Source organism: Schistocerca serialis, chromosome 3, assembly GCF_023864345.2.
Source record: "Schistocerca serialis cubense isolate TAMUIC-IGC-003099 chromosome 3, iqSchSeri2.2, whole genome shotgun sequence".
In the NCBI taxonomy this organism is placed as follows: Eukaryota; Metazoa; Arthropoda; class Insecta; order Orthoptera; family Acrididae; genus Schistocerca; species Schistocerca serialis.
The window spans coordinates 905,254,312-905,274,995 of record NC_064640.1 but is presented as its reverse complement, the minus strand read 5'-3'; the positions used below and the strand labels follow the sequence as shown (position 1 = coordinate 905,274,995).

The 20,684-nt window shown below is 37.2% G+C and overlaps 1 protein-coding gene across 1 annotated transcript in view; it reads right to left on the bottom strand.

The window, feature by feature from the left end:
- LOC126471160 (MAP kinase-activated protein kinase 2) overlaps window positions 1-20,684 on the bottom strand; it is a 105,367-nt gene that overhangs the window by 19,685 nt on the left and 64,998 nt on the right. Inside the window, exon 5 of the mRNA XM_050099263.1 lies at window positions 16,497-16,595. Coding sequence (XP_049955220.1) covers window positions 16,497-16,595 — 99 coding nt within the window. The remainder of the gene's footprint in view (window positions 1-16,496; window positions 16,596-20,684) is intronic.

The window sequence follows — 20,684 nt, the reverse complement described above, 5'->3', positions numbered from 1 at the left end:
CTCTCAGCATGTGCTGCATCAGTTTTGGCAAGGTTTCAGTTGGAATTAATCGCCATTCTTGCTGCCGGACTTCCAACAATTGTGACCCACTCATGATTTCCCGTTTTTGGATCCTCCTGTCCAATTCATCCCATAGCAGCTTGATTGGATTACAATAAGGGGATTGGGGCAGCCATTCCATGTTCTTCAATATTTTATTAACCTCTAGAGACTTCACATAGTTCTGACACAAGCGAGACGTACGAGAGGGAACCCAAAAGAACCCGGATTGTTGTCATAAAAAATTTATTGATGAACCTTTTTACAAAATTACTTCAGTCACCTTCAAATTACTCTCCATTACATGTGCTGCACTAGACAAGTCTCTTTTCCCACTGTTGGAAGCATGTTTGGAGCTCTTCAAGTTTGATATTGTCTAGTGCCCTTTGCGAAGCTGTTTTTACCACCTCCACATCATCATAAGTCTCTTTTCCCACTGTTGGAAGCATGTTTGGAGCTCTTCAAGTTTGATATTGTCTAGTGCCCTTTGCGAAGCTGTTTTTACCACCTCCACATCATCATAACGCTCCCCTTTTAGCATTTTTTTCATTCCTGGAAATAGGAAAAAGTCACACGGGGCTAGGTCCAGTGAATACGGAGTGTGGGGAACGGCTGACCACCTCTGAGATGCCAAATAGTGGGTCACTCGTAAGGCCGTGTGTGCTGGAGCATTGTCGTGATGCAGAAACCAGTCAGCTGATCGCCAAAGTTCTGGGCGTTTCCTCCTCACATCCTCTCACATACTCCTTAAAACTTCCAAGTAAAAGTGCTGGTTAACAGTCTGGCCAGGGGTACAAATTCCTGATGCATAATTCCACGAACATCAAAACAGACAATGATCATCATCTTCACATTTGACCTCACTTCCCTTGCTTTTTTTGGCCTGGGAGAGTTGGCAGTCCTCCACTGGCTTGACGCTTGCTTGGTTTCTGGGTCATATCCGTAACACCAATTCTCATCCCCTGTAATGACTTTGTTCAAGAAGTTTGGATCACGTGCAATCTCTGTTTTCAAGTCCTTACACACATTCATGCGGATGGTTTTTTGCTCCTGTGTGAGAAGGTGTGCAACAAATTTAGCAGCAACACGTCTCATGTGCAAATCCTCACTCAAAATCCGCTGGCACGAGCTCCAACTGATTCCTGTCTCTGCTGAAATTTGGTCGATCGTTTGGCGACGATCCTCGTTGATCTTTTGGCAGACTTTTTTAATGTTCTCCTCATTTCGCGATGTTGAAGGGCGTCCAGAACGAGCTTGGTCTTCAACACACATCTCACCAAGTTTAAAGCATCCAAACTACTCGAAAACCTGTGTGCAGCTCATAGCGTTGTCCTGGAAAGCTTCCTGAAGCATCTGGTGTCTCCCCGTTGCAGTTTTTTTAGGCAGGAAACAAAATTTCACACACACTCTGTTCTTTTAAAGTTGCCATAATGACTTCACAGAGGTAACCCGCCAACAGTCAGAGAAACACAATACCACACTTGCACGTTCAGCTCTACACTGACGCCGTCTGCACAGCTGTTTCATGAAGGTCTCTACTAACACCATCTAGCGTGAGAACCCTGTACTACATCTACGAGTGGCAGCGCCCTCGGAGTCCGGTTTCTTTTGGGTCCCCCCTCGTATGTTTCGGGTCGTTGTCTTGCTGCAAGACAAGCCCTTTCTCAATCAGACGCAAACCAGATGTCTTAGCATGTGACTGGAGAATTGATTGATAATCCTTTTGCTTCATTTTTCCATCTATTTCACCAAATCTCCGACTTTATTCCCTCCAAAGGATCCCCATACCATCACAGAGTACCCTCCATGCTTTACGGTTGGAATTACGCACTGAGGAGATTTAAGTGTTCATGAGGTAAACGGCCTACAAACTGACTGTGTTTACTTCCAAATATTTCGAACTTGGATTCATCAGTGAATAAGACTCTTTCCCAATCCTCCGATGTGCAATATTGGTGTGCCTTAGCCCACTGAAGCCTGTTCTTCTTGTTAACAGGGCACAACAGTCATTTCCTTGTTGCTACATAACCTTGGAGGTTGTTGTCTGCCAGGCGTCGTCTCACTGTTGACTCACTCACCGGTGTATCCCTCATTGCGTTTAGTTCTGCAGTCAATGCTCGGGCAGTTTTTAATCTGTTACATTTACTGGTCACTACTAAACACTTTTCCTGGCTTTATGATATTTTCCTGTGGGATACTGAGTGAGGACAATCTCCATAGGAGTCTGTTTCTCAATGCCGGTGTATAGTTTTGATCACTCCGCTGATGGAAATCATCAGTTTCTTTGCTATTTGTTGGACACTATTGCCTTTTTGGTACAAAGTGATTATCATTACCTGTGATTCATAAGGAATCTGGCACTTTGGGACCATTTTCAATTACTTTTGCAGTGTGTTATACCTTTATGCAAATGCAACTACAAGTGAACAGAAATGTAAACAACATACCTCTACATAGCCATGCAGTCTACTCGTGCCACCTGGCATGTTTAGTAGAACTGCTTGGACAGATAACGTCAGTTTACATAAAACGGAGCACTACTAGTATGTTCCAATATGTATGTATATGTACAATAATTAAGTGTACAATACTATACGCATCATTATTAACCATTATTTGAGCTTGTTATTCTGTATTCTAACCAATAACTCACATAGATCACTTTCATCTTCCTCCATTGTAATACACAGCATGGTGTTTCCAAACTTATGTAGGGCAGTGTACCTGCACATTTATTTCATTGTATGACACACAGCTCAGGAGCTATGACATTGTAAACAGTGAGATGTATGGAAAACTAGTTTTTGGCTACAAATTGGGTGCAAATTCCCACACTACATTCATTCCGTGTTTCATAATGAGAACACAGACTTCCAACAAACCTGAAGTATAATTTCAAACATTTAGGAAATGTTTTCTTGATTACATGCTCAAAGGCAAATATTTAACAGTTAACTCATTTGTAAGGTAATCATATATTTGAAGCTGTTTTATACGTGGGAATTTGATTCTTAAAGGAATTGTGGGTTTATTGATATTCAAGAATATACAAACATTACAAACATAAGAAATTTCTGGAACCTTCCAGAAATGATAAATGTTAAATAACAAATAATTGCTGGTACACAGGTTTGAACTGATAACCCACAGGACCCTAGCCAGGGATGCAAACCACAATGCCACATTACATGCAGCACAGCTCTAGTGTTGCACCATCTTCTGGATAAAAAGTGAACCATTGTTTCAGAAGTTTTCATGAAGCTCACTACAGCACACGGATCTAGATCTTGTCAGTTGTCAACTGTATGGCAGCACTGGCAAATCATTGAGTTATGGTTTCGTTTTCACATCTTCTTCATTATGCGAAGGACTGAAGGTAGCCTCTCCCATCAAAGCTGCACAATTGTTGAGTGGCTCTTCAGTTTCCATCATCGATCCTTGCCTAAAGACTGTAATAAGGCTTCATACAGATTACACTGACAACATCTCTGCACATTTGTCTTCCTGATGAAGGACCATAATCCTCGACTTAGTAAATGACATCAGATACGTGAAGAATTATAGTCCCACTTCCTGTACACGAGTAAAAATCCATACCAAGTCTCCCCGGCACCACAAATTAAAGAGCTTTTTTGTATGAAGTATATAAATATCAATTTTATAACTTCAGAAGCCTTTTTCTTGTTTCAATATAACATTTATTTCTGTTACTGATGCAGTTTGCCTTTTATATCAAAGACCTCATCAGTGGGTTTCTTTTGTAATAACCCAGTTTTGTTTTTTACTTATAGAGTCGACATGGTTCACACCATAATTTTTACATGAATACAATGTTTCTTACAGTTGCTAATCTGTCTCACCAAAACCTGTTTTCCCCCTCATATGGTCATAGGCTGGAGGGCACACTTCCATTGTACTCAAGTGTTTCACATCATTTAGGGAGTGAAAAAGTATGAAAATTATAAAACCAGAATATCTCAACATGAATATGTGCTGAGTTGTTGTTATGAAAGCCAAAACATGTCACATGTAAATAAATATAACATTGGAAATCAAGAGAGAAACACTGTTCTAATAAAAATATCCTTTTCCTTATACCTGTAGCCTTTCAGTTCTGGAAATATGACATTTATGATAAGCACTAATGTTTTTAAAATCAACTAGAGGAAATACATGACCTGAAAGAATTCTGTCTTGAGCAAATCCAATTTGCTTCTATTTTCACCCATGCAGGTTTCAGTGATATTTCACAATCATCAGTAGATTCTCTTTATTTTTCTGCTAAACACCATGTAAAGTGTTACAGGAGAATAGTTTAGTTTTAGGATTGTGGGCACTATATTTAAAAACTTACGAGCACATACTGTTCATGTAGCTAGCTGTCATCTGCAATACAGCTGACATTGTAGTACATTTTGTCATCTGCAACTAAATAAGGATTTTTCTACACTACACTGCTTTACGGAATGAAAATTTTTAGAATAAAGTGGAACTATTGATATGGACTCCAAACTAAGGTAACTTTAAATCAAACCAAGAACAAAATATTTGAAACCACTGCAAAATCGCAGTAAAATTGAAACAGTACTAAATAATATATTGGTATCATTAAGTAGTCATATCTTCTAGATGAAATAACCAGTCACATACCACAATGACAAAAGAACAGTCCACCGAAACATGAAACCCAAACTAAGAATGGAAAGTAACAAAAAGTTAAATTCCCTAAATCTCACAAGACAGGCAGACACAACAACCACCAATATCAGTTATCACTATACAGGATACTAACCACTGCCGTCCATTCACAATAACTCAAACCGAACAACAACACACAAACAAGCCAGTCTGTAATTCATTCGACACAGATTGCACGAAGCTCCACTCGATGCAGACAACTAAAAAAATGAGCTTCAAATAACCAAACAAAAAGCTGTTGAAAATGGATATTAAACAAACATAATAGCCAAACTGAACTACAAAGATGAAAGGAATACCACCACATAAAACAGAATACCAACAACTTGCAAACAATGGCGCATGTGTGCATCCTCATATGCTGAAACTTCACACACCTGAACTATAAGCATCCACAATAAACAAAAGGTACTTATGTACCTAAGTACAAACACACACAAAATAAGGCAAACACCTGAGCCATGGCAGCTTGTCATACTGTACTGATATCAATACGCTCCTATCTTTGGCTATATGATGTCCAGTGATTGCAGCTCCCTCTGGCATGGCCTGGAGAGCCAGCTTGCTGGGTTCACAAGGGATATAACAGTTGGCATCATGACGGGATGATCAGTGACAACCAAGTGGACAGAAGGCCTTTAGTTGCTACCCATCTACGTCTGTGTTAGCATAAACTGGGAAGGATATGCAGGGCTCGTGTTGGCCTACGTTTGGCTTGCAGTGCCAACGAACGTCAGGAGTGGATCATTAAAAACCTGCCAAGCCGTCGGAGGCGTGTTTACTGAATTTTCAGATACTCCAGTTCTGTTTATTGGTACTCAAGTTCGTGCCTCCATAGAATTTGCACGCTGAATTTTATGAGCAAGAATTTGTGTATTAAAAAGGTCTGTTAAAATTTTTAATTGGATCATCGTACATTGCATCTTATTGGACATTTGGTTTGTGGATTTTAAATGTCTGTGGAGCCATTAATTTGGGTTAATATTAGATTCATCTCTACAAGGAAGCTTGTTGTGAAGTTTGTTGGCAATGTAGTATTTGTATGTGTTTAAGTGCTTCTATCTGCCTGTTATTAATTCTAGCCTTCCCTAAAGCAAATAACTTTCAGCTGATATTGGTTCTGGTGCACCGTATTAGTTGATGTTTAACATTACACAAATTGTCTATTCCTGGTGTGAAAGCGGTCTTGCACGAATGTTATCGGGGTCAGTGTTCAGAACCATGTGACTTACATTTAACTTGAAAATTTTGGGTAAATGTTGTGTTCAATTTGTAGTTGCTATCTGGTGGAACATTAACCATCTTTCTGGACTTGGGTGCACTTGTCTTATTCATCGAGGCTAATGTACTGCTTATTCTGCTTCAAGTCATGTATTTTGTGCTTTTATTTTACATGGTTTATATGGAAATTTCACTTTGTTTTAGGACACATTGTCTGTTCTGAGCTTAGCTTGGACTATGTACATGCTCAGTAGCCATAGAATTTACAGCAATTGGCTGGGGGTTGGCTTAACCACTTGTTCCAGGGAGATTTGGTATAAATATTTAATTCTTAAATTTACTTAAGCCAACTGAAAGTGGTATCTTAAATTTTTCTGCTAACTTGTTAGGTGACTGTTAAATTTAGAGTACTGCTCTGTAAGAAAGAGGACAAACTATTGGGAGTTAAATCATTATTTACTATAATCTTGACTGTGGCTTGAGCTTGCACTTATTGGAATTTATTTGTGCTGCAGGGAGTTTTGTTAAGATTGCTTGTGTTCTTGTGCTGATGCTGCTTAGTAATCCTTGTGAAGCCCACTCATTCTGGACCCTGTCGGCTTACACAGCCAACTGTTTATGCAATTCTGTGCACAAGGCTTGGGCAGAAAAAGTTCGACTGTCCGTCTTCTGCAGTGTTATTTCTTCCAAGCACAGCTATGGCCTTTAAAGCTTTAAAGTTGAAATTTTAAAGCAATTCTGAGTCACTCTATTTAATTAGAAGAGGCTCTCTTTTTATAATTTATTGCTTCTTTAAGTTATTTAAACATGTTACTAGTGGTTAAGGTCTCAACAGTCATACTTATTCAATGTAAATTTTAATTAATTGACTATTATTGTGGGACCCTGTAAGCCTTGCTACCATATCTGTTTTATGAGGTTTTAAATATTTTGTTCTTCTTAGGTCAGTTTGTATTTTAGTATAAGAATTTTCTGGCAGTGGCCTATTTTGTGATCAGTTCAGTTTTATTAAATTTTTTATTGGTATCTTCTGCTCAGGAAGCTTTGGTAATTTTTGTGGCTGTTTACATCTGGGTTCAACTTTGTATCATTAGTCTTTTATCTTATAGTCTTGGAAACAGTGATTGCATGCGAGTTACAATTGATGTTTTCTGCCATCACTGATTATTGTTAAGTATTCAAATTAACTGTTGTTTAATTAAATTGGGTCTGTCCAAAATTATTGTACCAGTGAATGAACTGTGACAAATCCTCATTGGTCTAGTCCTTCCTTATTTTCCTTCCTGACCAAATTAAGAAGCCGTATTTTCACATTTCATTTCAGCGTGGTTGGTAACACTCGGAAAACAAGGACTGGAAATAGTCTACAGAACTGGTAAATCAACATGAAAAAAACTAAGGACAATGACAACAACACAGATGAAACATCACATCTGGGCTTTATCATTTCACATGTCAAGAATGCAAGACTGGGCAGGCATTTAAATTTTCAACATTAGATACAAATAATACACAAAAGCCCTTAACAGTTACATATCACTCCACTTTGTAGAATATATTGTTGTCAAGAACCACTGGCCAAAAATAGAGATAAGCAGTAAGCTAAGTTACATTAACAAAGTGCAGAATACGCCAAACACCAACAGGTAGAGACACCTGTTTTTTGCAAAGCACGAAATCCTGAAATTTTACAAATTTTGCAGAAAAAGCCACATAATCAAAATAAATTCAGAAATAATCAATGAAACTGTGTTGAATCACATCATTTAAAGTTAACGGTCAAAATTTGATTCAAGTTACAGCAAAGAAATTCGAACATCAATGACAATCAATCCTGCACTACTTTGATATACATCAGTATCTTATATCATACCAAGTATTGCCAACTTCATTTCCTGCAAAGGGAAGTAAGATGTTCAACGACGTCTGGTGCTTTCTTTGATATAGCTGCGTATTGCATGTTGGAAATTGTTGCTAATCATCAATGCATTAAATTTTATATTTTGAGATTTGTTTTATGCTGTAGTTTACTAATATGGTAGTGACAGTTTTTGCTGAATAAAAAGAATTTTCACTCGAAGGATTTTACGTTTCACAAAATTAGAGATATACTTGTGTATAAATATGGCAATGCATGAATTGCGTGGTACAGAAAGGATATGTGCCTAAAACATATTAATGACAGTTCTTCCCATAGGAGAACAAGGAGAAGAAGATGCTAATGATAAGTATCAAAAGACAAGTAACTCTCACAGACATCAGTCTGCAGTGGTGAAACAAGTGCAAACTGATAAACAAGAATCTATTTTATCAACAACTTGAGCTTTCATAGTGGCTACTACTTCACTGGAAAAGGTTTATCATCCGAAGCTCAGTGGATGAACAAATATGTACCAGGTTTTTATAATATTACACATTTTTGGAGGGGAACAAAGACGAGTTTAACCTATACTGGTGCCAGTTCAATTGAGGGGCTTCAGAACAGCAATTTTTGTAGTGTTATCAAAAACAGACAGACAGGGTTTTATGTACTGAAATATAGCCGAGAGGGAAGATAATTCCTACATGCTTACCTAGAACCCATCATACTGCTTGAAAAACTAGTTTTACTTTTATAGCAAGAACAAGACTGAGCTCTTTTGAATCAGCAAAATTCAAACTTTTCTTTGCTCTTACAGCAAGAATTTGAAAATGTAGCAATATAGTTACCTACTCAACCTAACCAAACTGTCATGTGTCAAGATGTCATAATGTTTACAGCATGAAGTTTTGGGACGATGTAGTGAAGTTGGCAATCCCCTCTTTACATGTATGCGAGTCTGCTGCAACAACGTGCGGTCACTATGTTGGCAACCAGAAGCCTACAATCAAACCAATATCAACTTTTTTTTATTATTATTCTGATATTAGGCATGGCAAAATACGAAGACTAGTGAGCTGAAACCACTGAAGACAAATGCAATCGCAGGCACAATACATACCACAAATGATGATCAATCATCCCCAAGAGCATTTTCAAATCGATTCAGTACACCATGGAAAATTAGTAACTGTGTGGTTATGCTCTTTTTCTTATTCGATAATTTAGTTTCTTAAATGGTGTTAAGTAGTACTCTAATATCAGGTATATTGACATTTTTAAAGTGCTGGAGACTTGGTCTCAGATGGAAGATTGAGGGAAGGTTCTGTATCTTGTTTCATAAAAGAGGTTGAAGAAAGATTAGAAGAAGCTGTAACAGATGAGAAAGTTTCAATTCTTTGCAATGAAACAATTGACAGAAAATAGCAGTGTGTGTTTATGGTTCTGATGAAAGTACTTAGTGGTGGTGATGGTAAACTTCAGAAGTTGTTCGTTGGGAGAATGAAAGTTATTGCAAAATACAAATGCTACAGAATGTTCAAAATCAATTATGAATGTAATTCAGGAACTTTAATTTCAGTACCAAAAGTGTTATTACACATGCAGTGCTGGGCTCACAAATTAAATTTTGTGAGCAGTGTGTGAGAACTCTGTCATTTGAACCATTCTGTTGTGTAGGCAAAACATATCTTCCTTAATACCCGAAAGAGAAAGCACACATACATTCAATCCTTAAATCATAAATATGAAAGTGATGCCACAAAAGTTTAACTTTTCCCTATTATTGTCTTCACCAGGTGGTGGAACTCTTGGTTTAAAAGTGTCAAGTACCTTTGAGAACACTTCACCGTTGTTGAAACTGCTGAAGAGGAGGGTGTTGTTGTGAATTATTTTAAAGCCTTGACCTCTAATAAAGTTAAAAAAAAAATCTGTGTCCCACAATTTTTCTTGTTGAGAATTGCTCAAAATGTTGCAACTTGCTGCTGACGTAGCTACAAGATACCATTAATTCATGTTCTACAATCTAAGCTTAGTGACCTTTCAAACAGCTAATAAACTTCATAAACTGCCTAAGCAAACGCAAGTATATTTAATATCCCTGTTCCATCTGTACAAGCCTGATAAAACTAAACCACTTGATGTAGTGTGACACATGATAAGAGTGTCATTTCTTCTATAAATAAATTGTTTGATCCAAGAAACATAATGAAATGTGATACGAGTGTTGAAATCTCACAGCTAATGAAGCAAACTCTTTCAACAAGAACTTTCAACATCACAATATCTTAAACCACACACAGTGTTATGGACATAGATGCTAGTTCTAGTAGAGAAGGTAAAGATGTTGATGTGACTGGTATTCTTTTCCTGAAATCAGAGTATGGGCATTTTATGGAAGGTGCAGTGAAAGCAGTGAGAGGTCATTTTGCAACAGATTGTAATAATATGTGTGACAGGAGTACAGCTCTGACTCCAATAACACGGAAGTCAAGGTATCCTTGTCTTTGTCAGACTGATTTGTTGATTACGTACATAGGCTAAGCCATACTTATTTAAGTGGCAGGATAAATGGTCTCCAAACATTCATGCTTAGATGTGTGTGTTCATCAGATGTCTACTTTTCATACCTTTTCATAGTTTTTGAATTTATGTAAAAATGAAAAATGTTTCACTGCAAATATGCAATCAATAATTTTTCATTTAGCTTATATTGCTGGAAAGTAGAAATAAAATTTACTGAAAATTTTGACAAAATGATATAAAAGTAGCGAAAAATATACTAAAGTAGCTTTTTAAAAATGACAAAACCAAGCAAAAATTTTCACCACAGACAGGTGCCTCTACCTATAGGAGATTCTACTGTCACGGGTGGGACAGTTGCACTATGTTTTTCAACAGTCAAAAGCTAACATAACAATGTATAAATTGAAATAAATTAAAGATTCATTGGTCATCATATGAACAGCTGTTTTAGCTTCCCTTTAAATCTGAATGTCAGAAGTTCACAAACTGAGCTGTTAATCATGTTTAAAACTTTGTCACGGGGTGGGACAGCAAATTGACACAGCATTGAATGCCCATGAACATTTTACAAGAACTCAGTGAATTATGCACGTATTTTCTTTTGAAAACATTGAGTTTGCACTAATAAAACAATGCTGTACATGATGAAATATTAGTAAATATTACATTGTTAATACTTATAAAAATTGCAATTGAAGACCTCATCGATGCAATAGGCAACTGTCACAGTTGGGAATCATGTTAAGCAGAACAATTTTTTAATTTAAAATTAATTTTATATCAGTTGGTAGCTGAATGAGTAGTTAACATTTTCATACATTCCTTATTTAAATAACCTTCTAGGAAAGTACTGTTATGTATAAAGAAGATAAATTTCAGTACAGTATTAAAGACCTGGTTACCTAATTATTTCACTTTAAAATCTCTACCACTATACAGCTGAGTTTTCATCCAATTGTTCAAACTTGAGGTAGGATACATGCTTCTCATCAGCTCTGAACCCCTTTGTCCTACAGGTCTCATACATGCAATTTGTATTTCTACATTTTCTTCAACACCTTTGTGCAACGGCAGTGTACCTTCATTCTTTTGATTTCCTTCTTGCCATTTGAATCTCCACCAAAATAAATGTTTCTGGCAATTTTTTCCACAGCTGGTTCTGAACCTGCAACTTCTTGGGGATTTGGGGATTGTGTGTGTGTGTGTGTGTGTGTGTGTGTGTGTGTGTGTGTGTCAGTCATTGGGGGTATGATTCATCACCACTCATCTCAGAGTCTGAATACCTGAGGGAATATATATATTTTTTGGACATAAAGTTGAAAACCTGCACTTTCTCTAAATCAGATTTAGAAACCTTCTGCAACATATTAGGAGACATGTATTGTAGCCACTGAAGTAATACTTGCTGTGAATCTCTCATGTTTTTAACAGATTTCCAGTGTCTGTCCAGAATGTGCGCATTTTCATCAATTTGATATCTTGTCTAAAGAAGAAAGTTACTCCACAAATGGCTGATGCGGCTCAGTCTTTTAAAGTTCCTGTGCATTGCTGATGACTTCTCATTGCTTAACTTTATTCCAGCCATTTTCTTGTTACATTACTGATGCCATCCATCGCACCTTTCACATGTGACATTACAGAGAGAAATCATTCTTCAGACACTAACATCATGTAGCAGAGGTTAGAAACAGTGAATTCATGCTCTAACTGACCTATGCAACCACCAGAAAAATTCTAACCAAGATCAAGTTTGGAAACTCTTGTTTAAGTTAACTTATCTTCAGACAAACATAAACTCAATACTTTTCAAGACAGTTGGTCACTCACAACTGCAAATGACTGTAGCCTTTTTTTTTTTTTTTTTTTTTCAAATAAAAACGAACAGTGATAACTGAACTTGTGTATGGCTCCAGTGGGCATTTTGCACCCTTGTCTTGTGTCAGTGATACATAGTTTTCTGCAAAATCTATTTGCAATATCACTTTATCACCACAAAATGATGCTTTCTGTTTAGAAAGTTGCAGATTGCTTACTTTTGACAAAAAACTGCTCTTTGAATTTCTTGAGTTGAGGCTGAAGCTCATTAATAGTTTCGTCAATAGTTCCATTAACAGTCACTTGTTTATGGCGACCCTCATTTTTGTCCATTGTTTAAAGAAATTATTTCACATAAATAAATTTCACAATAAGAAATTATTTCACATAAATAATTTCACTTTCCACCAGTTAATTTGTGCAAACTCATGATGCACTTTTTACATTCACTTGTCATGCATGTCTCCCATTGTAGGTCACAGCACACAAGACTCAAAGTCAGTGTGAGCAGCAGTGAAACTTTCTTGTGAATGGCCTCAATGAGGAAATTGTTAGCACACTATATGCACACACATTTCTGAGGTTAGTAGATGTTTTTAGGTTGCAATCCATAAAATTGTGATATCAATATCTGGATTTTCTTCCTTGAACAGCAAAACACGCTTTCTTAAATGTCACATTTATGTGAAGTTTCTGCAAGCTAACTGTTTTCCCAGATGCTGGGTCTACAATATACTCAGCATCCTTTATAGTATGTCTCTGCCTGCTGATTTCATCACTTGTGAAAAAAAATTATATTTTAGCAGATTGTCATATGTATGTTTACAAGATTTTTCCTGTCTGCTAACAAACTCTGCTTTGGTTTCTTTTTAGGCAGGCTTTCTCATGCAAGCTTTTTTATGACTACAGATTTTTTTGGGGGGCTGAAAAGAAGCACCTCTTTACCTGAGAAACAGCTTTGACGAGAGACTGGGGACATTTCTATCACCCTAACCGGAAGCACAGGTCTCAAGCTCACTTCAGTTGGCACAGACTTTAGTCTCAGCCAGCACTTTCTTTGCCTTTCAGCTTCCTTCTTCCAATATTCAATTAAAAATTCTTCACAGGCGGCTGTCTTTATCTTCAAATTTCCCAGTCTTCTTCTATCCTGTTCTTTTTCTTTGTATTTATGAGTGTTGTATTTGCTGGCATCTTTGTTCAACTTGTTTTGAAGTTTTCTCATGCACTCTCCTGATGTTTTCCCCATTTTCTGAATAAATAATAAGTCTGTATTAGGGTAAGCTATTAACACAGTTTTAATACCAACCAACATAACAACAAGAAGTGTGAAATGGTTTAGATTGATAGTGACAATGCAAAAATCTGTCATGGGTGGGAACCAATTACTTTTAACAATTGTACCTGGTCAGTTATAAACTATGGGTCAATGGATGTTTTTATTTGCTTTTCTCACACCTAACCTAAAATAAACTGAATTGCTATATGCAGAGTTAGAAGTAAACTTTTTCATGTTTGTCACAGGTGGCATATTAAATGCATAGTCAATTTTCTGAATTAGTTGCATGATTAATAACTTACCTTTTTTTAAAAACTGAAGTTTATCTGAAAGATAAGGTCCAGCTCTTGCAACTTAACAGTTGAATCAACAATGGGTACAACCTAAATTGAAATAGCTGTTAACATAAAATGCAAACATGTAGTTTTCCTTCCTTATCTGCAGGATTGACAACTTTGATTAACAATATTTCCTGAAGTAATTTTAATAATTTTTAAGACAGTAAAATTTAACTTTTGTAGATTCAGAAAATTATGACAAATTAAATTTAAAAAATATTACAAATAAGCCTCAGGCTCAATTTGACATGGAATCATCTGATAGTATAATTTTAGACCCAACTTTATGTTCTATAAAGTGATGTACTGTAGAGAAATGCTTATTTAGTTGCAGATGACAAATTACCAAAATATCTGTACTGCAGATGAATGATACCAACATGAAAAACAATGTGTGCTACTAAGATATATATTTTGTGATGGTGTTTTGATATAATGACCATAATCCCAAAATTTTACATAATACTTGCCTTGTAATATTCTACTTGTGGTTTGACAGAAATGTAAAGGGAACCCACTGATGGTGAAATCACTAAAACCAGTATAGGCAAGAAAGTGGACAAATGTCTTTGCTCAAGGCTGAATCCTTTCAAAACATATTTATTTGTTGAGGCAAACAGTGAAACAAAGTCTGCTTTCACCTCACTCTGAGGAACAATTTATAAAGGGCTGCAAGAATATATCAGACATAGCTTCTTTCTTTTGTCATATTAAGGCCAATTCACGTTTCACACTGGCTGCCACATCACAGCATGGCATGCCAAAATATTCCACAATGCATTTCATTTCAAATGGTGACATCCACACTGGTCATAACGCCATGTCATGTCACCATCAAGGTTACTCATGAAGTTTTGACAGACAGTGTCATCATCAGTTGTTGATCACATGGTCCCCTCCTGATACATACCTGTGCCCTCATCCTCCATACTTTATTTCGTTGTGCTTTCATTAAGTGATGGTTTTCATGGTTGATATCAATTGTTATTCTGCATCTTTGTTATTCATTCTTTGTCATTGGTTTCTTGTTATTTGTTAAGACTGAAAACAGTTGAAAACAGCCATGGGAGTTGAGATCAAAATGACCACCTTCTGAATTAAAGAAAACACACACACACACACACACACACACACACACACACACACAAACCTTTGTCTCTGAATACTGAGGTCAGATTTGTCTGTCCTCAGCAGTCACGACAGTGGTCGTGTATGCGTGAGTTGCCTTTACGCGTGCGTTTGTGCGTTTGTGTGTGTGTGTGTGTGTGTGTGTGTGTGTGTGTGTGTGTGTGTGTCAGAAGGAGGCCTTTTGGCCGAAAGCTTTAGCAGTCTTTCTATTGTGCCTGTCTGTGACTCAATATCTCTACAACATGGTGAGTAGCAAGCTATCCTTTGCATAATATTGTGAGTATTCGATCCTGGGTTTTCCATCATTTAAAATAAATTACTTAATGATATTTCAGAGTGTCAAGTGGCTTCAAAATTTCTGCAAATATGTCAATTTCTTCCAATTCAAAAAGCAGCAAATTTCATGGTTTTAAGTCCCATCAACAGTGATATACCAGTATAGTTCGAGCACTAGCTTGGATTGAACAAGTACAGTGAAGGAGTGTGACGATGTCCTTTTAAAATGAAGCATCCCAGCATTAATTTAGAGAGATGTAGGAAAAATACCAAAATCCTTTGTGTGGATGGCTCGATAGGGATTTGAATCCCATTCCTCCTCTATGTAAGTCCATTACCATAACCACTGTCGCCTTGCTCTAATCGTTAATCTCCCCCCCCCCCCCCCCCTTTTCTAATGTATACACTTGTCGAAAACTATGTCTCACCATACAGTTTGTCATGACTACAAATGCTTATCAACCGAGACTGACTGACAATCTCTCTTCCTTGCAAAATCTATCACCACATGTACAATACATGTCACAACATAATTCCGATTGCGAATGACAATTGTAAAGCACCTCACAAATCCGAAGAATAACTAATGGCAATAAAGGTAATCAATCTTACACAAAAATGGAACTGTCCAAACATATGGATATAGTGTCAGTCTCAAGCACTTAAACAATCACTGTAATTGCCATTGCCTATGCTATTTGCCTTTCAGCACATTTTCAGTATTGTTGTATATGTCCTCTCAACTGAAACATGTCAGAGTCAAATTTAAGTGTTCACTATGGACTTTTTTTATTTTTTAATTTTTATTTTGTTCTTTTTTTGGGAGGGGTGAGGGTGGGGAATGATCATTCTTTAATGTAGTTCCTTCAATCACTCTTAAAACAGACAACTTTCATTGCAATTCTTTCACTTGACATGCACAGTATCAAAGTAACCAACTGATAAAATCACTCAAATAAGACAGGTTCTGAAAATATACAGTAAATAATCTTCTTTCATTTATAATACATTAACATCCAAATGAGAAATAGAGCTTAACATTGAAAATTCACTGTTGATGGGAATAAATCACAGACTGCAGGAGATATATTTCATTAATTAAAGAACAAAATATAACTGAATTTACCAAACTAAAATACACGCACATGCACTGGTGCGCGCACCTGCGCGCGCGCGCACACACACACACACACACACACACACACACACACACACACACACACACACACACAGTAATATAGACACATTAAACCAATTTTGGACTAGTACATAAACTATACAAATAAATCTATAGAGCTACAATCTGAAACTTTATACTTACCAACATAATATGGTGTGTAGCATGGTGTTTGCAGTGTATCCTTCGAAAAGGTTTCTTTAGCAAACCCAAAGTCAGTGAGTTTTAGTATACCTGTATGATCTGCAACAATTTTTTTTGATTAACTGTACACAGTATAGTAAGAAACTGACAGTTGAAAAATAGACATATGACACTACAAATATATACAAAAAAAATATTTTGCAGTTTTACACTTTAAAAAAACTCCTATAAAATGCCAAAGTATCTTACGAGCTAACCTGTTATTGTGGAATAGGGAATCTGTGCAGACTCAAAGTTTCAGATCCACACATACTCAAAGCGGGAATGTCTGTGGGGGTCATCCACTGATTTAATTGTGTATATCCTGATGTTCTAAAAAAAGAAGCTTTAATTTTAAGGCTGTGATAATGTTACAAACAAAAGGAATTTGAAAACATGGGAAGAATGGGCAATATTTGCAATGTCAGCATGTGAGCAAGAGTCAACAAGTACGGTAGAATGCTCCAAGTTTTTGAGTGTATATACTGATAAAAAACTTGAAATAGAAGAACTATATTACTGAACTTCTCTAACAATTAAATTCAGCTACTTTAGCTTTTCACATAATTGCTAATCTTGGAAACAAAGAATCAATCTCCTGACATATTTTGCATATTTCCACTCAATAATGTCTTAAGGAATAATTTTCTGGGGTAACTTGTCACTTACGAAGATAGTATTGATTGGACAAATGCAAGCAGTAAGAATAATATCTGGTGTTCACCCATGTGCCTCTTCAAGGAGCTATGCATTTTAATTGCACTGTCCCAATACATAAATTCACTACGAAATTCATTGTAAATCATACAGCACAGTTTGAGAGAAACGGTGATGTCCATACCTGCAACACTTGAGGGAAAACTTATCTTTACTACTCATTATCAAAGCTGTCAGTGGCTCAGAGAAAGTGTTTAATATGCAGCAACAAAAATCTCTGATCATTTGACCAGTAACACAATGTGGCTGACAGGTAGCATAGCATATTTTAAGTCTAACTTAAAACATTTCTCCTGGACAACTCCTTCTGTTCCACTGAGGGATTTCTTATTAAAAACTGGTACTCACACCTTGTTATTAAGTGTAATTGTATAAGTAGGACTAAATAATATTGCGGTCACTGATGTTAATACTAATAATGTACACATATCCTGTAAACTGACTTGTTTCACATCATTTTGATAAAAGAATTATTCAAATGATCTATGGACCCTGTGACTAAGTAGGGAGAAATCAACAATGGATTCCCACAACCTAGTGTCCACTATTGTACTTGATACAGGTATCCCTACTAGATTAGTGTATATTCAATAAGACATGTAACAGAGATGTGAAGTAATAAGACATAGTATACAAAATGCCACTGCAGCCAAGAACCATTTTGGCATTTCTGTCTGTTCCATCCATAACTGAGCATCAGTTGAACATTTGGTGATGATTTTCACTTTAGTGAAAGCTGACAATATTTCCTCTCATAGCATTTCTTATGGGCCACATAAAAGAAACACCAAGTACTACACAAGCTAGATACATAGTGTTCCTTATGCACGAGGGTCATTCAATAAGTAATGCCCCACATTATTTTTAAAAAGCCATTAACATACATAGACAAACGTCCTTGTTGGTGCTTCACATTTGATGTTTGTTCTGTGTGCTGGTGAATTTCGAACTGTTCTGGCATATTATTATTATTATTATTATTATTATTATTATTATTATTATTATTATTGGTTTGTGGGGTGCTCAACTACACGTTCATCAGCACCCATAAGAAGTCCCAATTTTTTACACAGTCCAATCTAGCCACTGCTGCGAACGATGATGATGATGAAACTTCCTGGCAGATTAAAACTGTGTGCCCGACCGAGACTCGAACTCGGGACCTTTGCCTTTCGCGGGCAAGTGCTCTACCAACTGAGCTACCGAAGCACGACTCACGTCCGGTACTCACAGCTTTACTTCCGCCAGTACCTCGTCTCCTACCTTCCAAACTTTACAGAAGCTCTTCTGCGAAACTTGCAGAGTTCGAGTCTCGGTCGGGCACACAGTTTTAATCTGCCAGGAAGTTTCATATCAGCGCACACTCCGCTGCAGAGTGAAAATCTCATTCTGGAAACATCCCCCAGGCTGTGGCTAAGCCATGTCTCCGCAATATCCTTTCTTTCAGGAGTGCTAGTTCTGCAAGTTTCGCAGAAGAGCTTCTGTAAAGTTTGGAAGGTAGGAGACGAGGTACTGGCGGAAGTAAAGCTGTGAGTACCGGACGTGAGTCATGCTTCGGTAGCTCAGTTGGTAGAGCACTTGCCCGCGAAAGGCAAAGGTCCCGAGTTCGAGTCTCGGTCGGGCACACAGTTTTAATCTGCCAGGAAGTTTCATATCAGCGCACACTCCGCTGCAGAGTGAAAATCTCATTCTGGATGATGATGATGATGATGATGATGATGATGAAATGATGAGGACAACACAAACACCCAGTCCCCGGGCAGAGAAAACCCTAACCTGGCTGGAAATCGAACCTGGAACCCCGTGATCTAGCGGCAGCAACACTAGCCACTAGACATGAGCTGTGGACATTCTGGCAGATGGCAGAACCGTGGTACAACATCAAAATGGTGTCTACATAAACCCATGTTACAAGCAGCGTGTTTTTATTGAATTCTTGTGTGCAGAAAAAGAAACTGTGGTGAACATCCATAAATGTTTGTGTGCAGTGTATGGCGATGCTGCACTCGATAGGAGTATAGTTGGGTGAGAATAAAGAAAGTTACAACCTCAGAAATGCAGAAACAGAACTCCATGATCAGCCACACTCAGGACGTCCTGTCACAGCCACTGCTTCAGACATGCTGAATCATGCGGCTGCCATCACCAGTGAATAAGCAAAATCTTAAGAAATAAGTAGGTGATTTAGGCAACTTGGAAAACTTAATGTCACATTTGGAAGACTGAATTTTAAGTGGAGTCAATGGACAATTTCATGAATATTAAAGGACACAGCCTTCAGATATCTTGTAATGAATAAAGGAAGGAATCTACGTTTGAAGAGGAGATATATTGTTGTTGCAAGGACAGTATTTTAACGCTAGAGCCTCAGCTTATTCTTTTTTTTTTTTTTTTTTTTTTTTTTTGGCACTCTTTTGCATTATTGCCCAGAATGCTGGACTTCTGTCACTTTTTTATGAAATTAGGTAATTAGCAATTATATTTAATTTTACATTTTAGGGGAAAACCTTAAAAGAGAAATATGAAGATTCATTTAGAACCATGGACAGTACTGTTCTGCCGCCTCTGCTGCAGCCACTACAACCATCGCATTTTTCCATGTAGCTTCATGCTTACTGTTAGATTGTGTTTGGTCAACAATCAAAAAACTCCCTTTTAGCTCACTTCCTGATGACATTGCAGTTTTCCAGCAGGAGAGGAGAGGGAAAGTAGGTTGAAGCATGTCTGACCGTGTATGCAAGTATTGCACCAGCCAGTGCTTTGTTTCATAAAACATGGTTTTAGTAGTGCATTCTGTGTAAATAGTGCTTGCAACATACAAATTTATTATGGTCAAAAGTCTACAAACAGAAGCGGACATTATAAATGTGCTAAATGAGATTTTGGATCATGAATCTGAGGGCGAGTCACTGAAGTCGTCTTCTAAGGAAAAATTTCTGCCACCTGTAGTTCCAGATTTTTCACCAGATGACGATATTATTCCTTCGAATGTTATACTGGATATTGATGGGGAAGGTATGCATATTTGTGTGTTCATTTTTATAATAATTATTGTTTATATATGTGCTGCATAGACACAGATTTCAATTGCAACACTAATGTTTGTATGTTGTTGCTTCCTTGAGTTTTTGCAAGTCTTACATTACATTTATGAAGACGTATTTTTTGTTCCAATATTCCACAGTATACTGAATACCAATCCATGTTGTAATACTAATTATTACTATTATAGGAACACCTGCCAAAAAGGCTAGATCAACTTGTGGCCAGGGGCATTGCGTCAACGAAATGACCAAAGTTGTGGACTACAGCAATTTCCGTCAGGTAGAGATATTGTAGCACCAGACGGAACAACCTGGAAAGTGGGAATATAGGTGACTGTTCAGCTGGCAGATACAGATGTTTTTCACCTTCACGTTTTGAAAGACCATG